Below are 21,062 nucleotides of genomic sequence, written 5' to 3' on the forward strand. Positions count from 1 at the left end.
GCATAAAGCGGTGACATTCAGGCAAATACCTATGATCATTGTGATTGCTGCTATCATTTACTGTTCTTCGAATCGTTTCAACTGTTGTAATATTGAAATGACAAAGAAAACGTACTTCATGGCCTCTCCATAATGCTTGGAGCTTTTTTCATGTTTTCTTACATGCTGCCTTTCTTACTGGGTATTCATAACTATTTTTGTCTTTAATATCTTTTCAATGTCTTTTTTACTCCTTTGTGTCTATTGCATGGCTAGTTTGAAAAAGAGTAAGGAGCCGAGATGTCCTATTCACTGCAGCAAAACCATCGATTAATGGCTTTGGGTAATTATAACGTTCCCACAACGTATTTGTATCTGAGCAACATAAAATGACTGTGTCATTTCTGTTGGGTATGTTACGCAGATAAACAGATTATATGTAGTTCCGATTGCTTCCACGAGTGAAAGTATGATTTTCACATGTTAGCCATTATATCTTCTAAGGTGACAGGGGTATGTATTCTTGATCCCAGTCTGACCCCGTTTGTGGCAAGGTAAGTACATGTCATATAAATAAAATATTTCCTTTAATGCATTTTTGTTCATATTTGAAAAACAAATCGATATGAAACTTGGAGATCAGTGTGCAATCAAGAGATTGATAACTGAATGTTGGACTGTTTTATGAATACATTCACACAGTAAAGCTCTGACACGCATCAAAGATGATGAGCCTTTGGTAATATGAATGTGACGGTTGGAGAGAATATTAAAGATGGTCGCTCTGACTGCTGGACGTTGTAAAAGTGGTGGTATCTCTGACTGTTGAAGAGTAACAAAGATGGTCTTTATGACTGTTGGAGAGTGTAACAGAGATGGTGTCTCTGACTGTTGTATCTCTGACTGTTGAAGAGTAACAAAGACGGTCTTTATGACTGTTGGAGAGTGTAACAGAGATGGTCTCGTATCTCTGACTGTTGAAGAGTAACAAAGACGGTCTTTATGACTGTTGGAGAGTGTAACAGAGATGGTCTCTCTGACTGTTGTATCTCTGCCTGTTGAAGAGTAACAAAGACGGTCTTTATGACTGTTGGAGAGTGTAACAGAGATGGTCTCTCTGACTGTTGTATCTCTGACTGTTGAAGAGTAACAAAGACGGTCTTTATGACTGTTGGAGAGTGTAACAGAGATGGTCTCTCCGACTGTTGGAGGCTGTAAAGATGATGATCTCCCTGTTGGAGAGTGTAAAAGCGATGGTCTCCCTGTTGAAGAGTGTAACAGTGGTGGTCTATCTGACTGTTGAAGAGTGTAACAAATATGGTCTCTCTGGCAGTTGGAGAGTGTAAAGATGATAGCCTCTGACTGTTGGAGAGTACAAAAGTGATGGTCTCTCTGACTGTTGGAGTGCAAAAGTGGTTGCCTCTCGGACTGTGGAGAGTATAAAGATGATCTAACTGGATGTTGGGGAGTGTAAAAATGATGGTTTCCCTGTCTGTGGAGAGCGTACAAATTATGGTTTCTCTGACTGTTGAATGGAACAAAGTGATAGTCTCTCTATTCATAAATATGAAGATTCAAACTGTCATTCTCAGTGTACGATTCAAGATCAATACCTAATATAACCTCCATATGACTGTATGACAGCCAGCACTCATACCCTGTGACCCTCCTGATCCTCTGGCAGAGCAGTCTATGCATTTTATCGCTTAAAGCATGTCCTTATTGGGCCAAGTTCTGTATCGGAGGATCCCTTTGCTATACATGACGACCAGTCAGGTCTAACAGATGCTTCAAAGTGTTAAGAACGGGGTTTATTCAATCGTGAGATATGTCAAGTTTCTTGGTGTTAATAATTCCATTGAATGATTAATACACTTATTGGTAAATACTGCATAACATAACCTTGTTTCTGTAATTTCTTTGCATAATTTTGATATTTTGCATGAAACGTTAATCCTTTTTTGAAAGCACAACACATACAGCAAAGTAAGATACAATATATATATATAGCATGCATGCATTTTTTTTTCGCTGTAAAGTATTCAAATATGTAATATACAAATGGGTCTTTAGGAAGAGTAAAATTTCTGTATTTCTGGCCAAAGACCTTGTACTGAATAGAATATGTCTGTCTGTATGAATAATTAGTCAGCAGCAGAGGTCCCAAACCCCAGCTTGATGGCCCGGTGGACTGTGACTTGTCACTTCCTTTGATGGGCCGGTGGGCCTAAAGGATGTTGATAGATTGTACGAACGCTTCCAGCGGTTTGACAAACGATCTCAGCGTCTTACCGATAAAATCTCCTACCGATAAAATCTACATTTCAAAATTCCGACCTTCAGAAATTCTGATGCTTCCTCTGACAACATAAAAAATGTAGTCATATTCAGTGAATAAATAGTTTATTGACTTACACATGCTACACATCCTTGATCAAATGTACACCATTTAAACTAGAAACATCAAGATAAGAGATTAGATTTTCGGCTTATTTCTTAGGGCGCCATCACATCTTTCGGTCACAGGCGTTGTTCTGATGGCCGTAGTGATTAACATAGCAAATCATAGTTTGATTATAATGCCATCTTACCTTGTGTACTACGGTCAAAACAATGGTGCATTGGGGTCAGTTACGGTCTACTTTCCATAGTCTGTTTCTAGGCTCTCCTAATCATGTAATGCCACTGTTTCACAGCCAGGCAACCTTACACAGAACACACATGGTCACATAGTCGCCTACTGATGTTTCCATGGACACCACCAGTGTTACAATGCCCGGTAGCCCAAGATATAACAGACGCAGTCACATAGTCGCCTATTGATGTGCCGTGGACACTGCCACTGTTACAAGCCCTACATATACCACACAAGGTCATATAGTCGTCTATTGATGCGTCGTGGACACAGCCATTGTAAAACTGTTCGACAGGCGGTGAATGTACATTCACATCCACTTCCACATCCACATCCACATTCACATCCACATCCACATCCACATCCACATCCACATTCACATTCACATTCACATCCACATCCACATCCACATTCACATTCACATTCACATTCACATTCACAATCACAATCACATCCAAATCCACATCAACATCCACATCCACATCCACTTCCACATCCACATCCACATCCACATCCACATCCACATTCACATCCTCATTCACATCCACATTCACATTCACATTCACAATCACAATCACATCCACATCCACATCCACATCCACATCCACATCCACATCCACATCCACATCCACATCAACATCCACATTCACATTCACATTCACATCCACATCCACATCCACATTCACATCCACATCCACATCCACATCCACATCCACATCCACATCCACATCCACATCCACATCCACATCCGCATTCACATCAAGTCTTTGAATGTCATTTAGAAGTGAAAATACATAAGAATGAAGATTTTTATGGATATCAACTTCTTTATGAGAGAACACAACGTTTCGGAGTTAATGCTTACTCCTTCATCAGGTGATATTTATATGTACAGGTAAAACAATAACAAAGTAACAAGTGGAACGAGTTAACGAAAGCTAGTATAAACAAGCACTGATAGGAAGCCGATAGTTAAGATAACAATGATGGAAGCCAATGGTAATGCATTACAGTTGATTGGATATGTTTACATAACACAGATACGGGGTAAGGACGATGTACATGATTGGGGATAAGGATGGAAGCCAATGGTGATACATTACGCATGATAGGATGATGTACATAACACACGATAGGGGGTGAGCATGTTTACATGAGGGTTGATGATGTACAAACACAGGTAGGTAAGGATGTACTCGGGTAGCTTGGCTATACATGAATTACATAGATAGAATGTACACAGGTAGATGAGATTAATTTATCAATAAGTCCCAGGCACTTGGTAGGTACACTCCTTGGTCGCGGTTGATGGCTGGTTTCTGTCTCCGGATCTCAATGGCCTCTTGTAGTTTCCTTTGGCGCCAGTTGTTGTTGTTGATAGATAGTATCCTAGTGTCCTCCCATCGAACTGAGTGTTCAGGGTTCTTGAGAATGTGTTCAGAGATGGCCGATTTCTGGTCGAGTTTCCTGACTGAGGTCTGATGTTCCTTCATTCTGGTGTTGATTGGTCTCAGCGTTTCTCCAATGTATAGGTCAGACCTCAGTCAGGAAACTCGACCAGAAATCGGCCATCTCTGAACACATTCTCAAGAACCCTGAACACTCAATTCGATGGGAGGACACTAGGATACTATCTATCAACAACAACAACTGGCGCCAAAGGAAACTGCAAGAGGCCATCGAGATCCGGAGACAGAAACCAGCCATCAACCGCGACCAAGGAGTGTACCTACCAAGTGCCTGGGACTTATTGATAAATTAATCTCATCTACCTGTGTACATTCTATCTATGTAATTCATGTATAGCCAAGCTACCCGAGTACATCCTTACCTACCTGTGTTTGTACATCATCAACCCTCATGTAAACATGCTCACCCCCTATCGTGTGTTATGTACATCATCCTATCATGCGTAATGTATCACCATTGGCTTCCATCCTTATCCCCAATCATGTACATCGTCCTTACCCCGTATCTGTGTTATGTAAACATATCCAATCAACTGTAATGCATTACCATTGGCTTCCATCATTGTTATCTTAACTATCGGCTTCCTATCAGTGCTTGTTTATACTAGCTTTCGTTAACTCGTTCCACTTGTTACTTTGTTATTGTTTTACCTGTACATATAAATACACCTCTGTATCCCTTTCCCAATCACCTGATGAAGGAGTAGGCATTAACTCCGAAACGTTGTGTTCTCTCATAAAGAAGTTGATATCCATAAAAATCTTCATTCTTACTCATTCACATCCACATTCACATCTACATTCACATTCACATCCACATCCACATCCACATCCACATCCACATCCACATCCACATCCACATCCACATCCACATCCACATTCAGATTCACATTCACATTTACATTTACATTCACATCCACATCCACATTCACATTCACATTCACATTCACATTCACATCCACATCCACATCCACATCCACATCCACATCCACATCCACATCCACATCCACATCAACATTCACATCAACATCAACATCAACATCAACATTCACATCAACATCAACATCAACATCAACATCAACATCAACATCAACATCCACATCCACATCCACATCCACATCCACATCCACATCCACATCCACATCAACATTCACATCAACATCAACATCAACATCAACATCAACATTCACATCAACATCAACATCAACATCAACATCAACATTCACATCCACATCCACATCCACATCCACATCCACATCAACATCAACATTCACATCAACATCAACATCAACATCAACATCAACATCAACATCAACATCAACATCAACATCAACATCCACATCCACATCCACATCCACATTCACATTCACACCGTCAACTATAGTTCTTACAGGTAAGCTGTCACTGTTACAGACAACGCCATGTTTGTGTTCTGGGATTTCATCAAAGCGTATCCTTTGGGTTGTGTTTAAGCGCTATCCTTGCGTTCATGTCACCAAAAGGCGTGACCTCATCGTTCATAACTGAATGTTCTATCAGCCACCGATCTACCAGCTTGATTGTTGTTGTGTTGTCTCCTGCAGCATGAACCTTTGAGCTAGTGGAGAAACATGCATTTCCTTTAAGATGATATCGCTACAAAATGTTTACAGAGCAAAGAGTTTGCAGTTTGTTGTGAAAATCTGATACCTGCTGACAGTATGCAGTTACAGTTTTGTTCATAAGCACGTATACGCCGCCTGATAATCTAACTCCTTTAGACAGTCTGATGTAGGATAGATAAAACATCGATACCAGATGGATTCCAGATGGATACCAGATTTTGAAGAAAGATTCAGTCAGATAAATTATGTCAATTCTTTATATAACTAATAAATTCAGTTATATAATTCTTTAGGGCCTAGATTTTCGACGCTCTCTTGGCGGTATGATAGTCGTAAGTTAATGTTAATCTCTTTTCATATCATATATATTCAATGGCAAGAGCATTTTAGCGACAGTCTATAGCAATCTCTTGTTTACTTCCTGTTCGAGAAGTTATAAATGAATGGCGAATGTTCCCGACACTCTGTCAGTGTATATAAAGGATGGCTCTGTTGAGACACATACAGACTTACACTCGGAAATACTGGAGCTGTGTGCCTCTGCCTATCAACGTCTGTTTGTCAACAATATCAGATTCAAGACTGACCGCTCACTGTGGAAACAAGCGTCAGTAAATATCTGATCTCACTGTAAAATGCCAAGATTCTGGTGAGTTAATATTTGATATGTGTGACCCATTACCTTAGACTTGTGACTCAAGTGCATCGTACTAGAAATCTGTATTTTGATTCATTGTAACTTGCTCACTGTTTGCTCAATGTATTATTGAATATTTAAGACTTGTGTATGGTATTTTTTGCTGGTTCAGAGGGGACTCTTAACCGTAACACACCCTAGAAGAGATAAACAACTAAAACATGAAAATCGTGGACATCACAGTTTCATTATAGGAATCAATTAGAACACACTATGATATTGTGTATTTCTGTAAAATACTCAACAGAAATCACTATTACCTTAACATAGTTTTCGTTCTGCAGCTTCCAACATCATTAACAGACTACAGCGTGTCCAGAATTTCTGCAGCCAAAATTCTCCACAATACCGAATTGTCTTCCCAGTTCTCATTGTAACTTTCTAGTGTTTATCGAGTATTGTGTCATGGTAGCTGAAGGACCTGATCTATCCTTCTGCTCGCAACATGAAGTCTCATTGTCGTCAGCATCTGTATGTACCAAAAGTGTAAATTTACTTGGTTGTGGTCATCGCTCCTTTGCTTTGCAGCAAACACACGAGTGGAACTGCTATTCTTCTTGACATTAAATCCTCAGATTCTCTTCAGATCACTTCAAAGTATTCCACGTGCCTATACAGACAAGAGCTCTCCAACTTTTCGTGCGCTGTCAGCATACATTGTGTATGGAGATATGCACCGTAATTATTACAAATATTTTTTGTTGCTACTGACATCTACTGAAAGACTAAAACAATTAGGCAAAACTACTCCGTGTAGTTACGTTCAGATTTCGTAACTTTATTGACGGATGGTTACAGGCGACGTCACTTTCCATGAAGTCTGCAGCAGTGAATAGTGCAAGAAACCGAATATCTCTCTCTTTACTCGTTTTCAAACCAACCATACAAGAGATCCAAGAGAGTAGAAACATATAAAAGACACAATGAAAGTTATGAATACCCAATACCAAAAGGAAACATACTTAAAAGCTCAAAACATGAAGGAGAGGACACCAGGAATTTTGTCATTTCAATGCATTTCAATACAGCTCCAACTACCAGAATAAAACTACGAAAGAGTGGTCTTCTAAATGACTGAAAGTGCTCTCTTCAATGTCAACATCACATGCAGCTGCAGTACCAGGAACTAAGCACACTTATTGTGAACAACGGATGGACCGGACTCATCGTACTCCTGCTTGCTGATGTATCTTTGCTCAGAGGTCAAACGAAGGGCAAGGGTGGAGCCACCGATCCAGACTGAGAATTCTGGTGAAGCGCTGCCCTTGATCTTCATTGTTGCTGGGGCAAGGGCTGGATCTCATTCTGCATTCTATCTGCGATACCTGGGAGCATGGTGGCATATAGGTCTTTACGAATATCAACATTACACTGCATGATGGAGTTGTATGCTGTTTCGTGGATACCGTTTGATACATACCCACGAAGGATGGCTGGAAGAGGGCCTCTGGACAAAGGAACCTCTCCTTGCCAATGACGACGACCTGTCAGGAAGCTCATAGCTCTTCTCCAGGGAGGAAGAAGCGGAAGTAGAAGGCATCGCCCGCTCTAAGTCCAGTGCGACATAGCACAGTTTCTCCTTGGCCTGGCGATTTTTCCCTCGGCAGTGGTAGTGAAGGAACAACCACCTGAGTCAGGATCTTCATCAAATATTCAGTGAGATCACGGCCACCAATATCCAGTCTCATTGTGGCGTTGGGTATGGCATGGCATGACACTGGCAGAATTAAGTGTAATACCTGATGATGGGGAAGACCGACGATGGAGGGGAAAACAACTCTTGGGGTATCGTCACCGGCAAAGCCTGCCTTACAAATGCCGGATCCATTGTCAATAACCAAAGCTGAAACGAAGTCAAACATGTTAATAAAATAAAGTAGGAGCAAGTATTGTTCCTTGTTGAGAGCCTGCTGGGGATTCACACTGTGATAATATTGTGAAAGACTGCCCGAGTTGATTGTCCAAGAGTCAGGAGGGACTGTATGTAACTTTGGAACGGGTTTGATAGAATAGACAGTGAAACGATATATGATATTGATGTATAAATTTTCAAATATGTTTCAAATTTTGACGTTTGATTCTTGTGTTTTCGATGTTTTAAGGCTGGTTTGTGTGCAAGAATAAATGCGCAGTGCACTACTTTTCTAAGTTTTACGCTTATACAGTGTACATGTGGTATATTGACATGGTCCCCATTTGCAAACGATGAGCCTAATATCTTACCGTGTATGGACAGTTTTGTCACTTCCCCTCAGGCAAACGTTTTGCCCTATCGCAATTCCTAGAATTATCACCGCTATTTAACATTTTTCACCAAAGTGGAGATAGATTGTTTGGTTGGAGACTTCATATGTTGTTTTGGAGACTTCATATACTGTATGTCTGTTTGTATGTGTTGTTAATGCTAAAATAACAAGTAGTGACACACGACAACGAGGAATATTGTCTTTACACCTTAAGTCTGAGTTCTGTTTGAAACATATTTCACATCGACCGAGGCACAACTCGCACCAGGAGGAAACAATACCTAAAATTATACTACTCTATTTTACATAGGTTTTGTTGACATGCAAAACTACATCGAGCAAATCAAGACTGGCATATCCTAGTGAATGATAATTGAGACTTCAGTTTCTCGAGGAGAGGTTGGATAGCCGATAGGTCAAAACATTCATTCGTCAAGCTGTAGATCCGTGTTCGATCCCCCACATGAATGGAGCCGATTTTTGGTGCCCCCCTCTTGCGACATAAAACGTCATTATCGGAGGGCACTACTACTTTGGAAACTAAGGATTGAGTCACTGAATGCACGTATGGCCTCCAGCATCAGATTACACGTTTACTGGAAACTGTGTCAACAATGCTTCACCTTGCAGACTTCAGTCAAAGTGTAATCAGCAGAACACTGAGTCAGTACCAGAAGTTTGGGTCAGATGTCCAGTGATATTGTTAGGAGTGGGTATTTTCCGCGATTAGAGTTGTTATTAATTATTATTATTATTATGGTATTTGTAATTGAGTCATAATATTTACGGTTTTAGGGTGAGTTGTTATGGGTCACACTTCCCACAGAGAATTATTTAAACGGCACACCTCTAAGGCAGCACTTTGGAGTTACCTCCCTTCGACAAACATAAACACGAGGCTACGACTATGTTCTAGAGCTCTCCACGTTATTGGCGATGGTCGTAAGTGCTCGAAAGTTTTTGAAACTATGACAGTATATGTGAATGCTAGTTGCCGTGACGGACAAGGACACACATTACTGGAGTATACATCATCAATATCAAAACCTATAACAGTTAAGCTGATAGACAGGTGAGGGACTTGGTAACCAATAAACCGATTTATTTTGAAAGAATAAGCCCCTAGTGCAGGTACATTAATGCAGTCACTTTAATGAAAGCTTACACAGTTTGAACGAGAGGTATACACTTTGTCAGTCTTCGCTTAATCAAGTTATCAGCAAACTTGACATCTGAACTGAACTAAACAATATATACATCCAACGTGGCGGTGGAATGTTTGTTAGGTGGAGGGTACACTATCATAATAATGAGGAATAATAGATAAAACTCCTCTGACATCGTCCTCGATATATCCAGGGCATCAAATCTTAAGGATAACAGTGTCTTTTGTTTTAAACTGTATGCATGGAAAAAATCTCTCTCTAACATGCGTCTTTGATGTGCTTCCAGTAAACATGGTTCCGAGGAGAAAGAAGAATTTTAGGATGGATTCATAGAGGATGTTATATGAGTGCCCATGTCATACTATGGTAATGTTGGTATTTCGGCGTTTCGGCACGAGTGTCGTAATCATAGTATGGCATGGGCACGAATGTGATATTCTGTTTATTGTCGTAGAAATATGCATCACTTAAACACGGAGGGAAGTACCTGATTATAATGAAAGGCCACGTCACCTGTAATAGCGGCGGAAGAAAATATCAACGTAATCAGGCAGACCTTAGCACCACTTACAGCCACTTACCTACTCGCATATGAAGTAAGTGCGCATTTTCATTAACAGTTATTTGTAAACCCTGAGTCTGAAAAAACACAAACATATATTTCAGTCATAAATATATAATTGATAACCTTTAATCTCCCATCAACAAGAGTTTTGTTTGAAAGAGCCACTGGTTATCTATGAATGAACGTAGTAAAGCATAGTAAATTTAATGAATGAAAAAATAGTTCCGTTCGAAATCGAGGCTTGACATGGAAAACTTCCTCGTAAAGTGATACCTTATCCTACGGCATCGTATGATAATATAAACCCCGATATGTTTGCCCTCGTAAATATTATATATCAAAATTCGAATGATCGCTGATCTTACAAAACTAGGTATGAATGTAGCAAACTTTGGTACTTTTTGACAAGTCACCGATCCTTATCCCCTGCACAATTATGGATAAAATAGTTTTTCAAAATGTGATTTGTTTTTTAACAATGTTGAAATATATGTATGTATCTTCTGAATACGACAAAAATGAATATGTTGCAAAAATGCTTATAGGAATAAAAACAATGACGGTTCAGTGATGGTTCAAAAACAACAACGATGAACTAGAGATGGGCCATATTCATCGTACATATCTTTCGTCATTACAGCATCCATGAAGGAGGGCAACGCCGCCCTCACAGAGCCTCCCACCCATGCTGACAAGATTCCATGCGGAGGTGTTCTCACGTTGACGGAAGTTCCAGCGGGTGCTAGGATCTCTACCTCTTTCCGGAGGCGGTCAGAGAATCCTGGGAAAAGTGTAGACCCCCCACACAAGACTATATTGTCATACAGCTGATCACGGATGGAGCTATCACACAGCTGTATGGAGCGACACAAAATATCCTGTATACCCGGCATTTCCTCACCCAGCAATGGAGGATTAAAAATCCCCTCAGGGCACTTGAAGCGTTCCTCACCCACATTGATGAAGGTCCCATCGGACTGTACATAGGTTTTGTTTAAAGTAGACTTGGTCATCGTATTCAGCTCGTGTTCGTAGTCATAGGCCACGTAGCACAGCGTCTCTTTAATGTCTCTGGCGACGTTATAGTTGATATCGTCGCCTTTTTCGATCAGCAATTTTAAGAGGTAATATGTTAGATCTCGCCCCGACACTGTCGTCTTACAGACAGCGTGTGGCAAATAATATCCTTCATATACGGGAACTTGATGCGCTGTACCATCACCGAAATCCAGAACAATACCCGTCTTACGGCCAGATGAAGTCAGAGTCAAAACAGCCTGGGCTGCCAGAGACATAGCGGGAGAGTTGAAGGTCTCGAACATGATCTGGGTCATCTTTTCACGGTTGGCCTTGGGGTTCAGGGGAGCCTCTGTCAGAAGGACGGGATGCTCCTCTGGAGCCACATGTAGCTCGTTGTAGAAGGTATGATGCCAGATCTTCTCCATGTCGTCCCAGTTGGTGACGATGCCGTATTCAATAGGGTACTTGACAGTGAGGATACCTCTCTTGGTCTGAACCTCGTGACCGACGTAGCTGTCTTTCTGTCCCTTTCCGACCATCACACCCTGAAAGAGAACGTCTCAGCATTATGTGTATATATGCCAGTAGTTATCGTGTTACTGGCAGTCAATATGTTTATTCAATGATTACAATTCGTAGACAGTTGTATACGACTTAGGTATGAGGCGACAAAAACAATGTGTCTGTAAACAGCAGACACAAAAGACCAAGCGTTAAGTACCACTCTGTGTCAGGACACACTTATGTCAGCAACATAACATGTTCTACATGCCTTACTTATGTCGTATTCAGACCCTGCATAACGATATAAAAATTCATACAAGGGGGATAACTCCAACTTTTTTCCCTTCTTGTCGGATATTCAGGCTGCATCAGTTGTTGGTGTCTACATTTCACAACTCTTGAAATAATTTCAAGCATGCTCTTTCTATATATGTGTTTTTCTAAGGGACTGCTCATAATTTACGGCTGTGGGTTGGGGTGGGGGTACACATGTTGTACACATGTTCTGAATCCGCGAGGGGGGTTGTCATTGATTTTGTGCAGTCACTTACTATGTACATTAATTTTTTTATTTGTTTGTCTGGTTGTTTATTAGTTTCTTTGGCGTGTGCATGTGTCTGTCTGTTGGTAGGTGTAGGTGGAGCAGTACATCCAGCGTTATGTGCCAATGGCTAGAGGATTGATTTGAAATTAATTACCTGTGATGAAGTGTAATGGTTGTCTGTATAATTTATATATTTCAACCAGACTTGACTGCGGTGTGAAACAATCACTAAACAAACGTTGGGATAAAGCATATCCACTTTCACATATGAATATGGTATTGTTAATGAGCGATAGAAAATTTACCTTCTCAATATGTCCGAATACGTCTGAAAGTACAAAATGTCCGTACCGAAGGTACACTGCGTCCTGTTTGTGATTGTAGTAATCCATTCTTGAAATCGTAATCGTGGTTTCCAAAACTCATGTTTCAATATTACAGTTCCAGAAAGAAGTAAGAACATGCACGCTCACTTTCATTGATATTGCACCTTATGATGACGCATTGTGAATAGAGATCAACATCCGAGCGTAGACGCTATATGTATTTACAACATCGGTCACTGGCTGAATGATATTTCTCGAGCTAATGCTGCAAATGCAATATGACTTTCAGGACTTTTGTTCTGTTCAAGTAAGGAACTAATGATTAGTCCAGAGAATAAGCATTGTTTACAGTTGAAGCTTCAGGGCACGTACTCGTCAGGGATTAGAAAAGAATACTTAACAACACAAGATTCACAGCTCTATGAGACAGCTCTATGTGTGTCTGATATCGTACCCAGTGGATTAGTATTAATTAATCTTACGACCGGTTTTTTCTTACAGTGCACACTATGTCTGTCTACGTTATCTCTATATCAAGGCCGGACCCGAACCAGTCTCCATTATCCGATAAAGCATATGCCTTTGATCATAAATATACAAACACATGTAACCATAAAATCTATGTCAGGTAGATGAAAATAAGTCATACAATCAATTTTCGGGATAAGAGTTTGCCCTGCTATAAAATCCAAAAGAAACTGTTGGCTTCAGACCTGTCCTCTGGGCCTGCCTACAATGGTCGGGAAGATACACAACGGCTGGGCGGCCCCGGCAAACCCTGCCCTGCTTGTGCTCGAACCGTTGTCAATGACAATAGGGGTAGATACTTCATCCATCTTCCTAGAAAACAAAACACAACTAATCATGTACTCAATCACGTCACTCAATCTTTCTTTATTGTTTGTATGTATGTGCATATAAAATAGACAATAAAAGACAATAAATTGATTTACAAAATGTACAAAAGGAAGCATGATATTACTGGCACAAGAGTGAATCTCTAAGTTTCACTTCATGTTGTATATAAATATAAAGGTAGTTTTTTTACTGGACTGCCAATTAACACTAGAGATTAATTAGAGATTTTTAAACTCATGAATGGTGGGATTTGAATAGAGCTTATGTGGTAAATACAAACATCTCAGATTTTGATAACTACATTCAAACTAAAATAAAATGAAATTCATTTTCAAGAGAGTTATTTTTACACACAGGACATAATTTATTCGATCTGCGTTGGTTAATAATATATCGAACGGTTTCAGTTTGGAGACGGTGCGAAGAACATCGGAATTTAGCAAGGGCCGACTTGGAATTTTGTGATTAATAAATCTTCTATGTTATTCAACATTAAATGAGATTTTAAAACAAGAATAAAGTGAAAATTTAGGACTATTTACTTGCGATGAGTGCCACTCTTGTTCATAACTTGCTCTGAGTCTAAAGAGAACTTCTGATATGAACTGATCAACATTACACAAATTTTGCCGATGTTCCCACATAAAGCAAAATCCAAAAAAGTAGACAATATTCCGAATTTTGTATGCCCAGTTTGTTTTACCATTTACAGAGTCTAAAAGTAACATATCGTAGCATTTCTTTACAAACCTAGAATCTGGCATTTTATATACTTTACACCAATATCTAACAGCCTTTTTTATATACATACACTAGATAACGGCCACATTCTCTCTTAACTACATTTTCGGAGTCGACCGCTTGACATTTAAGAACCGTTTACAGCAAAACATATGTACAATTTCAACTTCATTGAATTTAGCAACTCCCCATATTTCAGCTCCATATAAAACAACTGGGCTAATTTTAGTATCAAATATCTTAAATACCAAACCATAAGGACTTGGATTGAATGTGTAAACAGATTTTAGTATACCATATGCAATTTTCTTAGCTTGCAAATGTTACTATCTTGCACTGACTCCCTTCACACCTTGCAAAAATATTTCATTGGCTTCCCAACATGTTGTACTAATTTACATGTTGCATTTACTTCCCTTACATGTTTGCACAATTTCCTCGGCATATAACACTGAAATTTAGTTTTTCATTCCTCAATGCGCAACCTAAATTCGTGGATCACCTTTATTCGTAGATCGTGGTAATTACCGCGTTATCTCGTAAACTGTCTCGCACGACGTCACTAAGCTGTACTTCACATACAGCCACGCCTCGCTGACAAAGTAACACCAAGCTAGCCCGTTCATTCACCAGTGAGTGGGAGGTCGCCGACTGTGTACATAAAGCGTACACGTATATGGACGTTTGAGCGTGGCCGCGCTCGGGTGTGTAGCTACGATAATACATGTTTCATCGCCACAAGAGAGAAACCCAAACAACTTGATAAAAAAAAGCCGCTTAAATATCACTGCATACAAAACATTCAAAGAAGGAAGTTATCAACTGCAACATTGAAGTAAGTCCTGTAAGGGAGGCAACTCGGACATACACACCCAACAATATCTCATAACGTGTGCACCAGCTGATTCCAGTGAATGACAGTGTAACACTTGTAACTGCCCTGATACCATTGATGTTTGAACATACCTGACTTCAGTCTCAGCAAGAGTTCTACTACAGAACACGATCCCAACACCAGCCTGCCCATGGGCCGTGACTCGTCACTCTCTTACTTCCTGTACTGGGCAGTGGAGCGTGAATACCACGACCGGCTTTGGGCAGATTGTATGGACGCTTCTAGTGGTTTTTGGCAAATATTGCTATTAACTGACAAACTACTGATAAAATATTACCGTCCACCTGTGTCTACATTTTGCATCTCACGAATGTTTGCTGTACACACGTCTGTCTCAAGTACTTCTGAGTCTCGTTAAGACCAACACGTCGGTGTATGTAACAATTATATAATTATATTAATATATTGACAATTCTTTCAAATGTCAGGCAGCTGACTTGTGTGCTGGTGTTAACAGCCAAGTAATCAACAAACGTGTGTTGTGCAGATGGGGTCATCTCAAAAGCCGTTTTCTGGTTACCACTTGAGAGATTTATTGGGAGTCAGTGTTGCCACTTTCAGAAGACGCTGTATTCCGAATCGGTGTCACTATCGTCAGAGTCTACCCTGATGACAGCTGGCTTGATGGTGGCATGGTCCAGTCCACTTTGGTCCCAATAATGTCTTCCTATTTCATTCTCAACTTTCTCAACGCACTTTTGCCATGTGTCCTGCGTGATGGTGTCTATTGACTGTTGAACAATCGTCTGTACATCCCGAAGTATGAATGTTACATTTTGCCTGCCAACATCCGATTTCATGATACCCCAAATGAGTTCTATTGGGTTTAAATCGCAATGATAGGGTGGCAATCGCAAAACTGAATGACCATGTTCTGTAAGGTACTCATCAACCTTAAAGACAGGTGTGGTTTTAGTTGACTTTATGATGTCATACAGAACAGGTTTCTTCGCTTTTTCTGGATACGATATTCAACCATTTTATCATGTCCCCCCTCTTACTGTTAGATGTTTGGGCATTTGTATTAGGTACTTGAACGCCATGATGTGGAGCGTTATCCATGACAAGCAGACTTTTGTGTGTGTGTTGGGGGGTGGGGGTGGGGGGGTGGGTGGGGGGGTTGGGGCAGTGCTGGTACCAATTGATTTGGTACCCATTCTAAGAAAACCATCCCATTCATTTCGGTATGATAGTATCGGTTGTCTTTAGATTTTGCCTTGAAGACTAGGGAGCAGCCAAGTAGGAATCCCCGACTCTCGCAACCAGCATGGAGCACAATCAGTCGCTCTCCCTTGCCAAGTGGTAACTTTCTGGCAAAGGACTCTGAAGAGGAGCTAGCGAACCATTGTGTCCTTGTGGTATGGGAAACATTTACCCATGTTTCGTCCAAATATACAGGCTCGTAACCCTCTGTACGTTTCTTTCGAATTGTGCATAAGTACTGGTTTCTTAGTCGAACAATATCACACCTCTCGCACAGTACACGTCTATTTTCTGAGCCTACTTGTTTGTAACGGAAACCAAATTTGTGAAGCAACGTCCATAAGTGATATTTTGAAGTGACCAAAGAATGATTTGTCTTCATATGCTTTTTTCAGAATTCGCAGAGAGACACAGGTACTTTGATTATATAGAGACTCGATGTCGTTTCTTACCAGCTATTGTTGAAATGAATCGACTTTCTCACATTGTGTGGGTTTTGAGACGGTCCACTTAGTTGTGTCATTGCAGGTTGAATCGGTACAATTTTTCAAGATAGTTTTTGACTTCCCTTCCTTCTTCCAAACAGCACGTGCAGTTCGTAAACGATACTTAGCCACAGCACGTTGAGGCCTACCCCTTTCACCTTCGGTTTCAAAAAAGTTGAATACTTTGCAAATAGTTGGCTTAGCGTGTGATAATCTCGTTGTTTCAGGTACTGCAATCACGAATGTCTAGTTCGCCGAGCAAATCACACGTGTCAATTTCACACGCGCACCTTGCCCACCTGGCTGTTCTACCAGCAAGAGGCCCCCCTCGTACAAACTAGCGAAAGGTGACAATAAAATGATGATCGTTTGTTAAATAACTTTTTTATTCGGGTGTCCCAAATTATGAGACACATCATCAGAGTTGGTCTGTCGATTTCATGTGGCTGTGCAAAATTTGGTTTTGTTGCAATTATTAGATTTTGTGTTAGTGAGCAATTCATTGGTCTCAAATGGAATCAAACGGACTGTACTTTCTAAGTGGCATTGTACAATCACAACTTCTTTCAAAGCCCTGGAGGCCAGCCTGGTTATCTGGGTATGATGCACTGGCACTTCACTGAGCGGGGACTGCACAATGGCGCCCTTCACTGCTGGGCGACAGCCAGTTTATTTACAATAGAAAAAAAATCCAGGAAGGGGTTGGCAGAATATTTTGTCAGGTTTTCATCGGTGCTGTAGCAGAGTATACGTGACCAAAGTAACAAACATCATTATCGTTAGAGAAGGACTAAGTTAGTCAAGCAGTTATTCGGATCAATGCGGTGGTAACAATGGCAGAGACTGACAACTGTCAACTGACAACTGTCACGACATTGTACTCACAATGACCACATGGGACAGAACGACCAACGTCGTTAGCATCTTTATGTGAGCAAAATTGAAGATTTCGGTGATTTTCTCTTCTCCTTGTCCCTTATACAGCTGGAATGTTGCTGAGTGCGGTGTAAAACTAAACTCGCTCACTAAAACACATGTTGTATGCTAGAAATACACTCAGCGCCTCATCACACTAATTAGAAAACCAAATTTTGATCCCTAGTCATGATGTTCATTGCTGGATCCAAATCAGTGGGACTGATATTTGGCCTCTTGGCCGTTTTTGGCACGAAAGGACTTTAATTCTCATTGTAAATTAGTCATAATTCATTTACAAATTTGAAATATATACCTGCCGTATTCAGTCGTGTATTTTGAAAAATGTTTTTATAAAAACAATTAATTTTGTTCACTGTTTGTATGTTACCTCCAGGACGCGATCTGACCCACTCAGCCACCGCAGCGGTCTAAATAGTTAACTGCATTCATTAACTTCGGCAATGGGAGACATCAAGTTAAACATGCAAAAGGGCACTCGAGGTACGTGATTGACACTACAGTGTGTGAGAGTGAGTTACGTTTTACACCGCAACATCCCAGTAATACCATGGCGGGGGACACCAGAAATGGACTTATCACATTGTACCCATTTCTAAATCTACCCTCTCAAAAACTTGAGACTGTGACAAGAGAGAAATGGTGTTAAAAGGAATTATGCAATTATATAGCTCTATGTTCGAGCGTGTGAGATACCGTCTACGACTGGACAGATTTATGTTTGATAATTCTGACGTTTTGACAGATGATATGGAAAATGAAACTTTGGTTAAACTCTCAAGAATGCACCCTCGTGCACGTTCCCATACCGAGACGGGTACGGTTTTCGAACCATCATGCTGTTTGTATTTATTGCCTGTGACCTTTAAATTGAATAAATTTCTTCTTCTCCTTCAAAGAATCGACGGCAGCAGCTGGTTGGTTTGGGAATCAGCAATTCCAGGCTGTGAAAATCCATAACGATACAAACAGACATGACGGGTTAATGGCCTACAGTGGCATTTTTAGTGTGGCTGCAATGTTTCCAATTTGACAATATGTAAAGATACCACAGCTGGGACAAGTCCTGCAATGCATCATGTAAATAATTCTCAACTTTATCACAGTTCCTATTGTAGCGTTTGTTGAAAATTGGATTAAAATGAAGATTCACCAGGTACTCAGGGATGTGTCTCTTTGACACTTTTCCGTTATTAAGAAAACATCATTTCTTAGGAAACCATATGATTTAGTCGTGCTCAAATGTGCCTCTTATCCAGCGACAGTGCCTCTTATCCACATCGTGAACTCTGTTTACGCACACTGCAAACATACATAATATATGTATAACCATATTTTGGTGGTATTGGAAATAAGAATCTGAATCTTAATCTGAAATGACACCGAAAGGAAAACAAATTCTGCATAGTTTTCAGTGTTGTGTAAGGCGTGTCATTGTCGTTTGTAAATACGGAGTTGACGTTGGATAGATCTCTAGATCAGGTTGACAATGGTTTTGTGGAAGAATCCAGCCCACATCACCACACCCCACAACCAAACATTTCTGACACCTTCTATTATGACGATACGGCAAACAATTTAGATCAGTCAGTGAACATATTCATCCTTTCTTATGATTTAGCTGTACATGAATTACAGCCGATGGCTCTTCTTATAGGGAAGACAACTCCGGATGCACGTGCATTGTCATTGTCATGAAATACATCCCATCATTGCTTTGGTTACTGCATTTTGACGACATGTTTCTTGTATAAACTAAAACATCTGAAACCAGATTGGCTAAATTGGCTATTTGAACCTTGGCTACAAAACCAGGTCTACCTAACATATAAAAAAGAGAAAAAATCATTAAAATTAACATGAAACATATCTGGCAATTGTTTCGTAACGTGACATTTCTTTAGCGGTTTAGTATTGTATCCAACCATAGGGCATAGGAAAAAATATTATTCAGTGTTTTGTATCATTACGTTAAGAACAATGATTCTTGATTTATCAAGGAAACGACCTCCAAGTTGGTGAAAAATGCAAAATATCGGTAATCACTGCTAATCATTGATGACACCAGGTGTTCGTGAACGGGCAACGTGTTATCCGCAGATGAAATGACAAAAATGTCCATAAACGGTAATCTTTTAGACATCTCGTTTGCAAACTGGAACCGTTTCAATATGTAAACCCCACGTGTAAACTGTATATAACTTTAGAATATGCTTAAATTATACTAACCCTCCCTAAAAATGAAGGCTAAGACCTATTTTTGCTAAAGGTTAGTCTACATCCTCTGGCCCAAGCGTAGAATTTGTGATGCGTTAAATACAGGGAACACATTATCACCCCTATTGGGGGAAAATGAATTCTTTATTGTTTGTCTTTATATGTTGCGCTCTTTTCACATGTTCCTAACTAGTGGGCAAAAGAAAAACGTGTTAATGATCGATAGAATCAAAGCAAAATGTTTTTAAGTTACAGTACTTATAATGAAGTTAGCATTTGGGACAATGGACCAACAGTGTCTATGAGAAACTCATCACAGATGAAGAGCATGTGTCATGTAATAGACAGTGGGGTAGGAATAGCACAGTTCATAGATACAAGAGTATACCAAAACACAGCACGAATATGCCGAGGACAATGACAAAAGGCGATTGGTATCGCCAGTATGGGGGCATCACAACGTTAACTGGCAAGAGCCTTAAACTGAAGCCAGGTCAATATCAGTATATTCCAAAGCGAGAGTTCCGACCCTTCTGTGGAATGGCATTCACCCGTCTTCACCGTCAACACAGACTGCAAATAGGTACGAACTGAACGTCGGTGGCTTGGGGAGAGTGCTACTTACAGATGAAAGTCGGTTCAGTTGCTTCAGAAACGATTGCATAGTACGAGTCTTGGATCCAGGAGAGACTGACCAACTGTGCAAGTTAGGACATTGTAAATCGTAAATAACCCTTAACTTAAGAGACGTTTACGACGGGCTTACTATGTCTGCATGGAACGAAATATGCTAGGTATCCTTCAGTAAGTCGTACAGAGTAAGTAAGCGCTCAGAGGCTTTTGTGAACCGACACCCTGGGTCTTTGGGGCCTGAAGCTTTTTAGAGTTGAGGGCAAACACTGCTCAGAGCGACTGATACCAAAATGCGTTCAAGAAGTTCAGCTGTCCAGTGAAGAAGGCGACATGGTATGT

General features: G+C 40.4%; 1 protein-coding gene across 1 annotated transcript; it reads right to left on the minus strand.

Moving 5' to 3' along the window:
- Positions 1 to 9,715: 9,715 nt before the first annotated feature.
- LOC137291545 (actin-5-like) lies at positions 9,716 to 15,439 on the minus strand. The gene is made up of 3 exons (XM_067822924.1): positions 15,321 to 15,439; positions 13,469 to 13,595; positions 9,716 to 11,926 (listed from the first exon to the last, which is right to left on the minus strand). Exons 2-3 carry the CDS (start codon positions 13,589 to 13,591, stop codon positions 10,937 to 10,939), a joined length of 1,113 nt encoding a protein of 370 aa, XP_067679025.1. The 5' UTR covers positions 13,592 to 13,595; positions 15,321 to 15,439; the 3' UTR covers positions 9,716 to 10,936.
- Between the last annotated feature and the right edge of the window lie 5,623 nt (positions 15,440 to 21,062).

Source organism: Haliotis asinina, chromosome 7, assembly GCF_037392515.1.
Source record: "Haliotis asinina isolate JCU_RB_2024 chromosome 7, JCU_Hal_asi_v2, whole genome shotgun sequence".
Taxonomy (NCBI): Eukaryota; Metazoa; Mollusca; class Gastropoda; order Lepetellida; family Haliotidae; genus Haliotis; species Haliotis asinina.

Coding starts and splice junctions, on each gene's coding strand:
- LOC137291545 (XM_067822924.1), bottom strand. CDS start 13,591: ATGGATGAAGTATCTACCCCTATTGTCATTGACAACGGTTCGAGCACA. Junction 11,927..13,468: donor TAGGCAGGCCCAGAGGACAG/GTCTGAAGCCAA, acceptor GTTCTCTTTCAG/GGTGTGATGGTCGGAAAGGG.